Raw genomic sequence first — 17,210 nt, forward strand, 5'->3', positions numbered from 1 at the left:
ACCTCAAGTCCATCAGCCTTTCCTCATAAGATTTTCCCTCCATACCAGGCAACATCCTGGTAAATCTCCTCTGCACCCGTTCCAACAGTCTTACGATAATTGACATATGTCAATTAAAAAGCTCTAATGATCTTTCCCTCCTGCCTCCAGAATCCATGTTGTAGACATCCACGCTTATTGACTAAATTCTCTTTTTCTTGGTTTAGTTTTCTGGTCAACCACAGTCTTACGATGATGTTCTAAAGTATCTCAATATGGTGTTCACCATTTTGTTCTCATGTGAATGTATCCTGAAAATTATTGCCTTTGGTATTCTGGTGAGTATATGGCATGAGTTCTATTTTTTCTCCTGAATTTTCTCTCCTTCCCTCCTCCTGAAAGCATTGATTCTTGAAGAATACATTTCAACAGATGCTGAAACTGCCCCATTGCTTAGCTAGGTGGCTATTCTCGATATACGAGTAGACATTAGTGTCGGGTACCTTTCAACTCTGGGGCATTTGCATCTGGGCACAACTGTGTCCTCACCAAGATTTACATGCATGCATTTTCCATTTGGCAATACTGGGTAGTGAGATTTAATGTCAAACCATTTGTTCTTTTTCCCTTTACCAGCTAAGAAATTGTAGCATTCCTTCCTGTAAATCGACTGATCTGACCTAAGATAGCACTTACTGTGCTGAATTTATGCTGCAGCTGTTCTGGCCCAAGAAAAGGGGAGGGGGGGAATCATCCAATACTCTCACTCCTGATTAGTGCCCAGTGGTTCGTGCTGGAAAGTGTGCCAGTGAATATCAGCTTGAGGATAGACCTAGCTTTGTTATTATGCCTTACAGTACTGATAATTTCCCAGCCAGCACTCAATGCTGTCAAACCAGAGGGGCCCACAGCAAAATATGTGTCAACACAGTCAGGGGAAGAGGGGCGGTGGGGGGGGGGGGGGGGGAATTGCTTGAAATTCAGCATTTCTAATGGTGTTGCCTTTCCCTTCTCAGAACTATTTTCAAGATGCTTGGAATGTATTTGATTTTGTCACAGTCCTGGGCAGCGTCACTGATATATTAGTGACGGAATTCTGGGTAAGTTTACGTTAAAAACATTCATTAAACATCTGGGCTGGGATTCTCCCCTACACGGCAGGGCGGGGGGTCCCGGCGGGACGGAGTGGCGTGAACCACTCGGCGTCGGGCCTCCCCAAAGGTGCGGAATTCTCCGCACCTTTAGGGGCCAAGCCCTCACATTGAGGGGCTAGGCCCGCGCCAGAGTGACTCCCACTCCGCCAGCCGGCGTGAACGGCCTTTGGCGCCCCGCCAGCCGGGGCCGAAAGGCCTTCGCCGGCCAGTGGAAGTCCGCGCATGCGCCGGTGTGTCAGCGGCTGCTGACGTCATACCGGCGCAGGGGAGGGGGTCGCTTCCGCCCCCACCATGGTGAAGACCATGGCGGGGCGGAAGAAAAAGAGTGCCCCATGGCACAGGCCTGCCTGCCGATCGGTGGGCCCCGATTGCGGACCAGGCCACCGTGGGGGCACCCCCCCGGGGTCAGATCGACCTGCGCCCAGGACACAGGAGCCCACCCGTGCCGCCAGAGGTACCAGAGGTGGTTTAGACCATAAGACCATAAGACATAGGAGTGGAAGTAAGGCCATTCGGCCCATCGAGTCCACTCCGCCATTCAATCATGGCTGATGGGCATTTCAACTCCACCTCCCAGCATTCTCCCCATAGCCCTTAATTCCTCGCGACATCAAGAATTTTAAACCACGCCGGCGGGAAAGGCCTGTCAGCGGCGGGACTTTGCCCCATCGCGGGTCCGAGAATCGCCGCGGTGGGCCCGCTGACCACCCCCGCCGAATCTCGGGGGGGGGCGGAAAATTCGGGACACGGCGGGGGCGGGATTGACGCCGGCCCCGGGCGATTCTCCGCACCTGTCCCTTGTGTAGCAATTAACAAACAAGTTTAATTTCTGCTGTGATTATAAGTATTTCTTATGCACTGACATTGTTGCAATTCTTGAAGTTGTCCCAATGCAATTCCATCTGTTCCTGTTGTACAGTCCTGGTCACAGCAATGCACATAATCGCATTTTCAAATGTTTTGGACTGCAGCCCGATTAATCTGTCAGGAGAGGCTTGAGGGACCTGATCATTCTGACAAAAGAGGGCTGGATTCCCATCAGAATTGTATTATCATTTCCACATTATTTTAATTGTTACCACATCCAAAGTAAATTTTGAAATAATAATAAATAAGCAACAATAAAACCTTCAAAGGAAACAAACAAACAAACAGACAGTGACATTAATTTTTTGGGTGAAATCTGAAGGTCAATAAGGTGAAGTATGTTGCCTCTGTGAAAGGGCACATTTGTGTTAAATACATTCCGTCTCAGTATCAAGTGCTTCCAGATCAGGTACAGCACATTTGGATTCAGAGTAATTCTCCCTTTGTGCATTTGATACTTCTCAGGCCCAACTTCAGAATTGAAACCACTACAACGCCATTTCCTACATATCTCTGTTTCTGATTTTGAGTGAGGTTGACAATTTAATAACACATTACAAATATGGAGAAATAGGAAAAGTGCAGAAGCCATTTTTAAACCTTTATTAATCATAGACTAGGCCTCAGCTTGAGCATTGTGTCCAAGGATGTCAAGTGCCTGGACGGGGTGCAGCTGAGATTTAGTCGAATGGTACCAGTGACAATGGTTTCAATCGTGCGGATGTACTGGAAGAGCTGGGAGTATTCTCCTTCAAGCAGAGAAGGTTAAGGAGTAATTTCATGCAGATGTTCAAAATGATGGTTTTGATGGAGTGTTCTGAAGCGCAACTCGGGATGGGCAATAAACCGGCGACGCCCACATCCCGTAAATGATTTGTCTTTTCAATTAAGGAGAAACTGGCAATCAGAGGGCACAGAACTGAAATAATTGGCAAAAAAAATCAGGAGCAGGGGCATTGTTTTTTATGAGCTGTTCTCTGGAGTTTCTGGGCAAAAGGAAGGAGATTCGATTTGCAGCAGTCAAAGGGAATTAAATGCATATTTGAAAAGGAAACAGGTTCCATGGCTGGGGGTAAGACCAAAGGTGAGTGATGAATGACTGGTGCTTGGAAGGGAGGTTTGCAGGTCTGGAGGAGTTGAAAGAGTGGTTTGAGTTGCCGAGGGGCAGTGAGTTTAGATATATGCAGGTGAGGGACTTTGCACTGAAGGAATGGAGGACGTTTCCCAGGTTGCCAGAGTACACATTGGAGCAACTGCTGCTTCCGGATGAGTTGGGAGAGGGTAGGATTGGGGATATATACGGTTGGTTGGGGAGCAGGTGGTGAGGATCAAGAACGAATGGGAGGAGCAGCTGGGAGGGAAATAGGCTGGGGACTGTGGTGAGAGGCGATGTGGAGGGTGAATTCAACCTCTTCCTGTGCTAGAATGAGTGGGTTCTTCCAGGGGGTGGCCAATGAGTGTGAGAAGTGTGGGTGGGGGCTGGTGAATCATGCGTGCATGTTCTGGGATTGCGGGAAGCTGGGGGGATACTGGCACATGGTGTTTGGGACGTTACCTGAGATAGTAGGGTGGAGGTCGGACCAGACCCAATGGTGATGATCTTTAGGGTATCGAAGTGCCGGAGCTTCTGGCAGGGAAGGGGGCCGATGTTGGGACCTTCGCCTCTCTAATTACCCGCCGAAAGATTTTGCTGAATTGCAGGTTGCAAATGCGCCGGGGGTGGCGACCTGGCTGGGGGATTTGTACGATTTTCTCCAGTTGGAGAAGATTAAATCTGAGTTGAGGGGGTCAGCGGAGGACTTTGAGACATGGCGGGGGTTGTTCATGACAATGTTTGAGGAACTGGATGTCGAGGAGGAAGGGAGGGGGTGAAAAGGGGAAAAATTGTACTAACAGTGGACTGTGAGTTTGGGGAGCATGTTTTTGTATATGTTGCTGTTTTTTACACATGTTTGGAATAAAATACACTTTAAAGAAACAGTAGCTCTCTCAGATCAGTTCTACATTTTACAGAGAAAATTAGTGTGTGGTAGCCAGGCAGCTGATAACCAATGGGGAAACAGGACATTAGGGAATAGACAAGAAACCGGAGTCAGAATAACAGGATTTGTTATGGGGACATAGGGACAGAGGAGCTGACAGAAATTGGAAGAAGAAAGGCCATGAAGGGATTTCAACACAAGGACAATGATTTTAAATGGGAGGCAATGTGTTAGCAAGCTGAATGCAGGTCAGCCGGGATAGGGATAGTTTCATTGTGTGTTTGGGTTATTCTCCCAAAGTAAGCTGCTGTTACTCTTTATTTCCAGCAACTATGTACATATTGGGCACTCTGTATGAGATTGGAACTTCTGCTCCTGTTACTCAATCATTTAGTGTGACGTCATTATTACATCAGCATTATTTGCTTCTGATGTAATGCCTCAATCTATTAAAATTTGTAATTTAGGGTATTGCAACATCTATTTCTGATCTCGTTTAAATTACTTATGCTCAGAATTTGTTGTTGCTAATTAACAGTGTTTTCGATCTAGTTTTCTCACCGCAGTAAGATGTTTTTCCGGCGAAGCGTGGCCGGAAGATCGTGCCCATAGTCTCCCAAACGGAGAATCCTGCCCCTTATCCCCTGGGGGAAATGACGTGCTGTCCTAACTCTGTTTGCTCATGTTGTCATCACCTGTTGAGAGGCCTTGAGTTGTTCCTGAGCCATTTCACAAGCTTTCAATACCCTCCCACTCTGTGTCTTGCACAACTAATGCTCACTTGCTCCAGGCCCGGGAAGTGTGGAGATTAATATCACTAAGGAGGAATTTGGGACATTTGTGAAGATGGCAAAATACACTTCCACTCGGCCCTGTCTAATAGTCCAGCTGTCCCGTACCTCACTGCAGCTGCTGCTCCTCCTGGCTTCCTCATCTTGATTCCTGCTCTGGTGCCTGTGAGGAGAGAGAGGGGACTACAAGACCCAAAATGCACCTTTTAAAACAAATGGCCACATAGACGAGCTCTCGCGCCAGGAAAGTCACCGCCCACTTGAGTGTGCTCATCAAGCAGGCAGGTGGCCACTTGAGAAAGGGCGTAATGCTGCCCAAGCCCTTGCCCCACCCACTCCCCCTCAAAAGGCCCTGCGCCAAAGTAAATAGCACCACACCCCCCTTCCCCAGGCCCTGGACATGTTAGCATGTTAGTCCTCTTGAACTAAACCTGCCCTCCAAACCTTTGCATCTATTACAGCAGGAAGGACTGAGTCTTTAACTATTTGAGCTTTATCGTCAGGGCCTGATCGCTGATCATCATCAAACTTTTTCTCATTTCAATTTCTCTGGAAGGTTCTAAAATGGGTCCTTTTATTAATGATATGAGTTAGCTCATGACCATCTGCCATTACCGAGACTTTCCTTATTCGACAACTTCCAGGTGAGTTTCTAATCCCAAAGCGGCACGTTTTCTAATTCCTCCAACAACATCTTCCCAAGGTTAGCAAAGTTCTGTTCCGCCTATATTGATCTGCTCTATCTACCCAATGCCATTTCCTTTTCCTTTGCATTGATATCTGGCCTATTCCCTTTCTCAAATTTCTAAATTTATGCTTAAAGGCCCCTGGAACCAACTCATAAGAGTTGAGTATAACAGTCTACTTCCTCATAATAATTTGAGTGTTCCACTGAAAGAATTAGTACACCACCAAGGCCTTCCTTACCAAAGAATTTTTCTGCCAATTCAGATTTGCGGCAATATTTTCAATATTTCCACTCATTCCTCATTAAATTTATGTGTTCAGCAAAAAGTCAATCTTTCTTAATTCTATTTCTTTTTCAATTCTGGCCAGTTGTGTTGTATCTGTCATGGAACAGATCTTTTCTTCCTCGAGCCCAGATGCCTAGCCAATAGCTCCTGATCTTGCGTTAATCCCCATGTGCTTTGTTACAGCCTGTAAATCATCTTCTCAACGTTAAGTCTCTGAGAGTCAGACCTTCTCTTTCAACAAAGACTTGAGCCTCAAAGATACTCACGTCCATTTCCCAATGCAATATAAATAGTCGTTTGGTAGGACAGACCTGGGTGGGATTTTCCACACCTCACACCGTCTGTTTCATTGCCGCAGACCAATGGCGGGCTGTGAAACACGCCATGGCGGATCCAGAAAATCCTGCCCACTGGGTTCATATCCTGGACTCAAGACCCCAATTTTGTTACGATCCTTCTCGGGTAACTGTAAACCAAAATAACCAAATTTGCTGAATGACCCCCAAATTAAGAAATTATAAATAAAATTCCACTTGTTCTAGCTTTTACTTTAACATAACCAACTTGAATTAACACGAATGAAAAGACAAATGATTCTTTCAATGCAAAGATAGGTCTTGCAGAACCACACCATTATGTAGCTACACAGTTCTACACTATGCTGTTCTTTATTCATGCAGGATAGGTCAGGAGTTCTACCCAACACAGCTTCCACGTCTGGGTTTCATTGGTACAATTATAATCAGCAACGCACCATTCTACGAATCTTTTCTCTCCATCGGGTCATGATAGTCTTGATAGTAACTTTCGGTGTTCTTATATAACCGACCAACCCAATTCATGGTCATACCCAGCAGTGTCTCTGAGCTATTCACACAGCTTTCCAGGTTTTAGATCATTTCAGCCAACTTGTACAGTACCTCCAAAAGCTCCCATCTCCTTTATGCCAATCAGGAAAACTGACCTCTTCCTGAGAAAAATTTACTTCTTCTCACAAGGATTCCCTTGAGTTTCTCTTTCTAACTCTGGCTGCTTTCTCTTTGTGACTGCATGTGTGCACTGATCACCTTCAACCTGCAGCTCTTCTGCTTATAGCTCTCCTTTGTGTCTGTCCACCAAATCTTAACTTCTTTCCTGTTGGTACTCTTTCCAGATTAAGGATTTCTCGGTCACATGGACTAGTATTTCTTATTATCCAAGAAAGTACAACTGATCCCTTTACAATTGATGCAAACTCTTAGAAGTCCTTTTCAAACATTCTTTAAAGCAATTCTGCAGACATTTTAAAGAAATTACAAATTTTCCTCACTGTACTGCTTCTGGGTGACTGTTTGTTGCAATGTTTGTTACAACAATAGCAAAATGGGAACATATAATTGTGCAAAAATGCAGATGTAAAATAGCAGCTAATGCAACATATGAAACTTTGTATAACAGATATTCCAAAACAGGAATAAATGAACTTCCCACTCTGTTTAGCAAAGGACAATGATAGAAACCAGAAATAGTATAAAGTAGTGTTATAGATCAAAGCAGGTGGACGTTTTCATTTTCTTATCTATTGTAAATTCTTTTACAGTTAAAGGATGAATGTCTCTTTAATATTTCAAAGTGACAATGCCTTAATGAAGAAGTATTTGAGAGAGTGAAGAACCATGTCTTGTCTTTATTATCATAGTGTGTCTAAGTAACCCTACAATGTGTTGTGGATTTGTAAATGCAAAGAGGAATTTGCCAAACATTTATTCAATTATTAATGCTCTTTTGGAAAGGGTGGGAAATGGAAAAAAATCTCAATGTGAATATTTTGCTCGACGCCTGATCATTGTTATAAAGTGAAAGATTGGTCCAACCACCTGGGAATTGTGCAGAAACTAAAAGTACACTAGGAATTAGTAGCCATGGGTGATAGGACCTGACCTAAATATATGTAAGTGATATATGTACTAACGCACATGTATAAGTTCACAGGACTTCCAAAACAATTCAATTGTATTAACACAACCCTTTGAATGGTACTGCTGCTCTCACCCCGTCTGATATTTATTTTTGGGCAGTATTTTTTCAAACCTGGTTAGACAGTTTTTTCCAGTTGGGAACAGTGCTACTTTTCCAGTTGGGAACAGTGCTACTTTTCCAGTTGGGAACAGTGCTACTTTTCCAGTTGGGAACAGTGCTACTTTTCCAGTTGAGAACAGTGCTACTTTTCCTCTTATTCTTACCCAACTTAGCACCGGAATTAAGAAAAATCACAAAAAACTCTGCAAATGCGTGCTTTTTTGTATAATCATTGTGAAACATTATAATGAAAATAGTGCCAAAAATCCAAAAGCCAAATGAGAAGCAAAGTGCAGATTACAGGTGCGTGTTCGGAAATACGCATGTATATTCACTGCTCTTCTCTGACCAAAACCTGCCAGTAGTTTGCACTATTGCTGTTTGAACCAGTCTATTGCTATTGTGTTTTAATATAGATCATTGCCGTCAAAATAAAACAGACTATCTATAATGATTGATGTATTTCTTGTTTTGTTTTTTCACATGCTGTCTTTAATCTGTGCTTTATTGGCACAACGCCCTCTGAAATAATTCATCCAATCAAAATGCACTATGAAATTCATGTGTCCATCCATGTATCCGTCTGTGTGTCCATGCCAACTAATTTTAAAACTGGTTGCATATCAATCCCAATGCAATCCAATTACAATCATCCATCAACAACATCTACATATAAGACCACGGTTGGTTTGTAATTTATTTGAGCCTAATGCATACACAAAATAAGTACCCTTGGAATGCTAAGCAGCGCTGAATTGTGAATGGCTGTTGCTTTCTCGGATTGTGTTTTTTGGCATGGCTTTGGATTTTGTTGTGGCTCCCACCCATCACTCACCTCAGTGACCCCTTTCCGAAGCTTCAAGAATTAGCTTTATTGATAATCTATTTAGTAATGTTGAAAAGTAAATTCAGCCGAACAAGGCTCTGCCTTTCACTGTCCTATCTGCTGCATTGTGAAGTCTAGTCAGCTAATTATTAATAATAATCTTTATTAGTGTCACAAGTAGGCTTACATTAACATTGCAATGAAGTTACTGTGAAAATCCCCTAGTCTCCACATTCCGGCGCCTGTTCGGGGACACTGAGGGAGAATTCAGAAGGTCCAATTCACCTAATAAGCACGTCTTTCAGGACTTGTGGGAGGAAACTGGAGCACCCAGAGGAAACCCACACAGACATGGGGAGAACATGCAGATTCCGCACAGACAGTGACCCACGCTGGGAATCGAACCCAGATCCCTGGTGCTGTGAAGCAACAGTCTAACCGCTGTGCTACTGTGCCGCCCACTTTAAACCTGCAGAGGAAGGTTCAGCAAATCTCTTTTTGTCCTCAAAAGGTGAACACAAAGCTCCAGAATATGTAGATAAAAGCAAAATACTGCAGGTGCTGGAGATTAGAAATAAAAATCAAAAGTGTTGGGGGGAAAAAACCAGCAGCTCTGGCAACAACTGCGAGAAAGAAACAGAATTGATGTTTCCAGCCCAATGTTTCGAGCTGTCCGTTCCAAAGAAGAGTCATATCAGATTTGAAATCTTAACTGTTTCTTTCTTCACAAATGCTGCCAGACCTGTTGAGGTTTTCCAGTACATTTGTTCTTACTCCAGCATATGTATTGTCATATTCTACATTAGACATCCTTTTTAAATGCTTTACCCAATGATGAGGTTGTAGCAGCTTAGGGACTATCATGTTCTATAAGGTGCCATCTTGATCAACTCTCTAATTTCAACTCCTCCTTTATAAAATCAACCTTTCAACTCTCAAACCTATCTTTCAATCTTAAAACCATCTCCCCTATCCCCTCTCAACGATTAGCTTACGAAAAACAATGGGATTATACATAGGGAAAGGCATTTTACTGAAATTTCAGTATCATGTTTGCAGGCACATCTTTTTTTTTGAGCCAGAAAAAAATCCTTTTGGTTTGTATTTCCTCTTCAAGCTCGAAGAGCTCACTCCCTGCTTTGGGCCCTTTCCTTGTGTTTGGTCACTGCTGCATTTAAAACTTGTGCATGTGTATGACTGATCCACTGCCTCTATGTTACCTTATATGGGTGATGGGGATTTTGAAATATCCCTGGGTGACTGTTATTAAGAATCCTTCCTACAAACAGCATTTTGCTGAAAGAGATTAACTCTCTGATGATATATGTGTGACACATATATATATATGTACCATAATTAACAACTTGAAATTTCAGAATGTAACAAATTAAATAAAATAATGAATATATTATTATTTGAATTAGATTATTCAATATAATCGGGTGGAACAATGTTGAGCAATTAATTAGTCATGTCCTTTCATCTTTTAGAACCAAGTTGAATCTCGTCTATAATGACAGTGAAGGTCTCTATAATAAGGGTCCTGTGCTAAATGAATTTATCATCTGCCTCGTGCGAAAGGCAAATAGTTGCAAAAAAATCTGTTACAAGAGTGGGGGTTGTCCTTGCCAATGTGTTACTGTGTCGGCCCTTTACACTTTATACCCTGGTGACCAGGCCATTGGAGTGTTCATACCACTTCCCATGTGTGGAACACAATAGACTGCCCAAGAATTCTTGTAGTGTAGCCTTGCTGCCTCTTTCTAGTTTCACTCTTTGTCAAAGGGTATGGGTTTGAAGAAGTACCATGAGGTAACCATACAAGCCAGTATGGGCTTAATTCTTTGGCCGTTCTGTGGGGATTTGATAGCTGGGTCAGACACCACTGGTAAATTCAAGCTGTTGCATTTCTAAATACGTACATTTGCTGCATGTTTTGAAAGAGCTGACCATTTATTGGCCCACAGCTCTTATCAGGGACTGCCCCTGTGTTGTTTCTTTTTGCAATTGATGCCCTTGCATGCTCACTGGAGTCTACAGATATAAATCATAACTTTAAAAGGAATTGTTTTGTTTCAGCTGAATGTTTGCAAGAGCCCACATATAATCATTTTACTTGCAAGTAGACTCCACCTTGTGGCTTGCTTGTGTCAAAGAAAAGTGCATTTGGTTGTGTTATAAATATATATATATATATATGCACATATATACTTATATATATATTTTAACAAGGAAACCCATTCTTTTCCATGATTGGATGATGGCCAGACTTTTTTTTTAGTAGTCTTCTTTAAGTGCCATTCTTGTCAAATGCAGCCAGCGGAGACGAGCAGACATTAATTTTGTTTGTTCACTGACCTCGCTTTTGTAGAAAAATATCATCAACCTGAGCTTTCTCCGGCTCTTTCGTGCTGCTCGACTTATCAAGCTCCTGAGGCAGGGTTACACCATCCGTATCTTGCTGTGGACATTTGTCCAGTCTTTCAAGGTGAGACAAGTAACAGTTTTGTTTCCATACCAGTCCTTCAGTTGTCAGACCGTATGTTGGCCGAGGAGGGAGGTTCTCCAGAAGATTACACAATGTCCTTTCCTCTTCGGCCACTATGTTTCCAACCCGGTACAGGCTGGAAGAATTGAAAGTCTGCTTTGGGTGTAGAATTCCATGTTTGGTCAATCTCAGTGTAACTGGGTCAAAGCCCACAGCACAAAAATGCATTAAGTTAGTCAAGTTCCTCAGTGAACTCCTCGGATGGCTGCTGTGGGAAATTGGAAAATATCGCACAAGTGAAATTGGTGTGAGGCACTAATGTAAAGTTGGGTTGGAGTAGAGGGAGCTTTACTCTGTGACTAACCATGCCACACTTAAAAAAAACTTGGTGCTAACATCATTGGGGGGGGGGGGGGGGGGGGTGGAGGGTATGCTTTTACCTCCAAGATGGGTGAGTTTGGGTCAGGTGGGAAGATAAAATGTTACAATTTAAAAAAAAAAAATCTCAGACCCAAACTTAACTCACCTCAAATCAGTAATTTTCTGTTGGAATGAAGGAGGAAAGAGAGGTGCGTGATTAACCAGCTCCCAAGAAGTAAGTTCTTAAATTCTATTCTTCAATATTGTCTGCCAGGTTTCTCGGGCCTTTGGAAACAGATTGGGTAAAACGAGATGTGACGGGCCCATTTCATCAGCTAACAGCCTTGGTAGCAGTGCTTGTGGGCCAAGAGTGCCACAAAAGAGTGCTTTCTCCAGGCCTAACTAGCTACCTAGTAAACACCCCACACTACTCCAATTACCTCTATGATCCTCCTTGCGAGCTTGCCTGCCAACCACACTCTACCAATCCCTCGCACTCCCCCCAATTGGCACCTTGCCCTCCCCAACTACAATCTTCTCCACCCCCCCACAACAATCTCTTCCCTCTGAAGTCTCTATCCACCAAACCCACTAAATCCTTCTGCTGCAGGCTTTCTCACTCAACAGCAAGCAGTCTGTCAATCAGCTTATAATCTAGCTTGATAGGCTAATTGATCTGGGAAAAGCAGAGAAAAAAATGACAACACTTCCTGAAGTTTAAATTATATAATGGGCGAAATTCTCTGCCTCACGATGCCACAAATCAAGGCCTGCGCCCGGCACCGATTCGGGCACCATGCTGCAGTCCCTCGCTGGTGGAGATAATGAGGTTTCCATCCCACGCCAGTGGCGCCATGCAAAACATGCATTTGCATGCATTTAAATGTGATGAGCGGGTTGCTCCGCCCTTACGCGATACTCTGCTCCTTTCAGGCAGATGTCTTGCGGGCATGAATTACTAAGTATTTAGAAACATGGACTGGGCGCCATGGCTACGGAGGGGGAGCAGGAGGCTAAAAACACTGAAAAAACATTGAAAAATGTCGGGCTTTCTGGCGGGAGCAGAAACGGGTAGTGACTTGGCGCCAAGTCCATTGACTTGGGGTGTCCCCCTCGGTATCAGGGTGGCCTGGCTCAGAATGCCATTGCTACAATCTGTCTTGTAAACGCATCCCTTTGGGGCTACTTAAGGCGCCAGGCTGCTCACACTGTTGACTGCAACCTGTGCCCTTCTAATGCTCAGAAGGCCTCTGGTCATCTGGGAGCCCACAAAGGCCACTCCTCTGGACACCCTCATACCTCATCTGTATCTTCAAAGGCCAAGTTCAATTAGGAGGTGTTGGCACTCCTCAGAAGCGCTGTCAATTCCTGAAGAAGCAGGGGATCACTCACCCAGAGGACACATGGGACCGTAGTCTTTGGAACCCTCCCTGGTTCTCTGCCCCTCATCAGTGATCCCCACACTCCTGGACCACCAGCTGTGTCCTCCTGGTGAGACTGGCAGTGCTGACTGCCTCTGCCACCATCCCCCAGGCAATGTTCAGGAGCGGGCTTGAGTCTGCAGCCCACTCTGGGGAAGAGGGTGTCCCTCCAATGCTCACTGGCATGGAGCTGTGGATCAACCTCAGACTCCTGACCTCGGGGGAGGGGGGGGGGGGGGGGGGGGGATCTCATCCCTGAGCCATCTCGGCAGCTGCAGTGAGTGTGTGGTAAGTGGAGCACTCAAAACAGTTCCACCTTACCTGGCTCTTTGGCACTAACACCTGGCCCAGTGGTTTGAATGCCCGGTAGGCCAGGAGTTGCCTGGAATTCAGGGCAGCAGAGTGCTGGCCAATTAGCATGTGCTGAATTGCTCCTCAAATAGCGCCCCCAATGGGAATGCCAACCCCATGCAATTCAATCCCCGCATCAACAATTCTCGCCGGCGGGATGCTCCATTTTCTAGCTGCCCGGGGGTTTCCTGACGGTGTGGGGCTGCCCCACACTGGGAAACCCCATTGATCAGCTGGCGAAACGGAGACTCCCGATGGCGTGCTGGACCAGAAATCTGGCACGGCAGGACGGAGAAACCTGCCCTTAGTCTCCCAAACGGAGAATTTCGACCAACATTTGGAAAACTAGTATTGCTATGTGCGTACCTCTTCCCTTTTACCCCACCCCAAAAGCACTGTTTGATAAGTATGTGGCCAACATGAAGGATGTTCCATTCCTTGCACCAGGATCTCAGTTTTTAATTTCACCTGGCAGCTTTCAGCCCCGGAGGGAAACAACTTGATCAATATGTTTGTGGAACTTGAAATATCTTGTTAGTGTGATAGATAATATTTGATTTTTGAGCCATTTGGAGAATGAAATGGGTAATTGAATCTATTTTTTCAGGCGTTGCCTTATGTCTGTCTCCTGATCGCAATGCTGTTCTTCATTTACGCCATCATTGGAATGCAGGTGAGTCAGAATTTCTTTTCTATTTATAATCTTGAAGAAAAATGACCAAATCCTTTGCAAACCTGTTTCTAAAATGCTGCCATTGGTGCATTAGTTTCAATAAAACTGCAAGCAGAAGGATCATTTCAAATTGTTCCTTTTCAATGATCTTACAGCATTGGCACAGAGACTTGGAGTTCCAACAGGGCATGTCTCTATTCAGATAATATATTAATGGACAGAAGAATTTAAACAACGCCTTATAACGCACATAGGAACAGGAGGAGTCTATTTTGCTCATTTTAGCCCTTTGTACCATTCAGTGAGATCTTGTTTGATCTGCAATCTATGCACCCACCTTTCCATATCCCTAAGGGGAGTTGATGGCCCAGGCTAATATCCAGTGGACACGGGTTCAAATCCCATCTCAGCAGCTGGTCGAATTAAAATTCAATTAATATTTCAGTGAGAGTGACAATGAAACTGTCATCGACTGTCATAAAAACCCATCAGGTTCACAGATTCTCTAGGGAAAGTCTACATGTGAACCCTGACTCTTAACTGCCCTCTGAAATGGTCTAGCAAAGCACTCAGTTCAAGGATATATAAGGGATGTGTGATGTTCTCTGTTGGGTCTATCAGGATGCTTTGAGAGCGTAGTGTTAACAAAGAACATCAAGCTGAGTTATTGAACAAAGCTGATTTATTTACACTTCTAGATTAAAGATTCTAACCAGTCAATAAGAAATAAGTTATTAAATAAAACAATACAATATCTCTTACAACAGAACTCTGTGTTATGCACCTAATCTATCTCACGCCTAACAACCTTCTCCCAGAATCCCAGTAGTCACATGATATTTATAACGACTACTCCTTATCGCCATCTTATTGTCAACCCTATGTATTCCTTACAATACACATATTGTTACAGGATGGGCAACATCTGCTGACTTTGCCAATGATGCCCACGTCCCATGCACAAATAAACGGGACAAAACATTTGGTTCACAAAATCTGTCCATACTGTCTACATACAAAGAAGCCCAATGATTGCCATTTTGCACACAAGTGATAATGAGATAAATGATTAGATCACCTGTTGCTTGGGAGCTTTAGTTGAGTGGGGATAACTCTTTGTTCTTCTCCGAATAGTGGAATGGGAGGCAGATGTGGCCCTAATTTAACGTCTCATCTGCTTCAATAATGCATTGGGCTATCAGCTGATATCAGGGGCTGGATTCTCCCAAAAATGGGACTATATCCCCACGCCGGCATAGAAACGTTGGAGTTTTACTCCAGAGATTCCTGTAAAAAAGATAAACTAATTCAATGCTCTGCAGCGGGCTAGCAGGGACTCGGACTAAATCTTGCAGCTTTAGCTGCGGATACTCGCACTTCCGGTTTGGAGTCTGCGCATGTGCATGGCGGCGGCCTACTGCGGCCGCACCGAGCTCCATGGTGGATTCGGACCACGGAGCCAGGCGTAAAAATGAGACCCCCCACCCTGATTGGCCCCGCGCCTGGGCATCTAACCACGTGGATCTAACCCCCCCCCCACCGGTGTCCGATTCCCCCCCGCCCCTCCCAACAGGGCGGCTGCGGACTGAGTCTGCAGCCGCCACACCAGCATCCTGACCAGCAATAGGTGGTTAGCTCCACGCCGTTGGGAACTCGGCCAGTCGGGAGCGGAGAATCGCTGGGCGGGCCTCTGTCAATGGGCCCGCAGCTGCACGGCATTCTCCACTGGCCCGATTTCGGCGTGAAAGTGGATTCTCCGCCCCCCCCCCCCCCCCCCGCCGAACGCGATTTTGGGGCGGGGCTGGGGTGAGTCCAGCCCCATGTGCCTGGTACTGACGTCAGGCCTTGAACCCATGGCTTCCGGCTCAGTGGCACAAGTGATACCAATTAAGCCAAGGTGACATTTTGAACAAGAAGTATTGCCCTTGAATTTAATGTAACTTCATTTAGGAAGACCATAAACTGAATGTTCTTTCAGAATTTTGAAAGCAATTTTGTATCTAGATTATGTGTTAAAGCATTCATGAATGCGTGGTATGTCATTTTGATGCAGCAGGGATTGATTAGTACCTACTAATCAATATATTGGGGGCGATTCTCCCAAATGAAGCCCAAGTGTTCGCGCCGTCGTGAATGCCGTCGCGTTTCACGATGGCGCGAAACGGGCACGGGGTGACGGGCCAGCACGGCGCTGGAGCAGTTCATGCCGCTCCAGCCTCCCTTCCTGGCACCAAATGGGCGCTGCACCAACCTGCGCATGCGCGGGGAACTGGTTCTGCGCGCCGCCCCGACTCAACATGGCGTTGGTGTTCAGGGGCTGGCCACGCAGGAAAGTAGGCCCGGGGGGGGGGGGGGGGGGGTGAGAGGCCAGCCCGCCAATTGGTGGGCCCCAATCGCGGGCCAGACCCCATCGGAGGCCCCCCCCCGGTGAAAGATTACTTTTCCCCGCCCCACGGGCCGCCCCCCCCCCGGCCCTTCGCGCAGAGTTCCCGCCAGCAGCGACCAGGGGTGAACGGCGCCGGTGGGACTCTGTCGTATCCGTACGACCGCTCGGCCCATCCAGGCCAGAGAATTGGCGGCAACGGCGATTCCCGCGGCCAGCGCCGCACCAACTGCACCGGCGGAAATGGCACCGATTCTCCGCACCCCGGAGAACCGCGCGCCGGTGTCGTGGCACGGTTGCGGCGATTCTCTGGCCCGGCGCGGGGCTCGGAGAATCGCCCCCATTATATGGGTCACATGAAGGTAATCCCCTGTTGTAATTGGTTTATCGTAACTTCATGGTATGGCATGTAGAGGTGCTGAGGCTATTACCAATGAGAACAAAGTCCAAACAGAATCTCACTGACATTCACATCTGGGGTTTTCCTCTGAGAATAAGCAGCCATTCTCTGGTTCATTCCCCATGGCACTACGTTGATCAATCAGGGTCAACCTGACTGGTTTGAAATTGAACAAAAGCTTGGCAGCAAACTGTTCCCTCGTTCATTCTCCATGACCCTGAACCCATTCGAGTCGATTTGCCAACCACTGAGCACCCTCTTCTCGTGCAGTATAAATTGCTGTTCCCTTTGAGATTTGGTATTGTTGTGAATGCGTCCTGCTGAGTACAAGATGAAAAGCTTCGACGGCATGTCTATTTTTTCAACAATAAACATCCCTGTCTTCAATGCGGCTGTATGGGAGGAAGGAATAAACTGATTTGAGTACTGTCTCTCAACTCTGTCAGGACACCTAGGAAAGCCTCAAAATATTGATTTGAAAAATCATAACATATATAACAACT

General features: G+C 45.5%; 1 protein-coding gene across 10 annotated transcripts in view; it reads left to right on the forward strand.

Moving 5' to 3' along the window:
* cacna1ab (calcium channel, voltage-dependent, P/Q type, alpha 1A subunit, b) overlaps positions 1-17,210 on the forward strand; it is a 617,073-nt gene that overhangs the window by 482,703 nt on the left and 117,160 nt on the right. For all 10 annotated transcript variants that reach the window (XM_038784774.1, XM_038784777.1, XM_038784770.1 and 7 more), the window contains 4 exons: positions 207-317; positions 996-1,079; positions 11,003-11,119; positions 13,859-13,924. In XM_038784774.1, coding sequence (XP_038640702.1) covers positions 207-317; positions 996-1,079; positions 11,003-11,119; positions 13,859-13,924 — 378 coding nt within the window. The remainder of the gene's footprint in view (positions 1-206; positions 318-995; positions 1,080-11,002; positions 11,120-13,858; positions 13,925-17,210) is intronic.

Source organism: Scyliorhinus canicula, chromosome 25 (assembly GCF_902713615.1).
Source record: "Scyliorhinus canicula chromosome 25, sScyCan1.1, whole genome shotgun sequence".
Taxonomy (NCBI): Eukaryota; Metazoa; Chordata; class Chondrichthyes; order Carcharhiniformes; family Scyliorhinidae; genus Scyliorhinus; species Scyliorhinus canicula.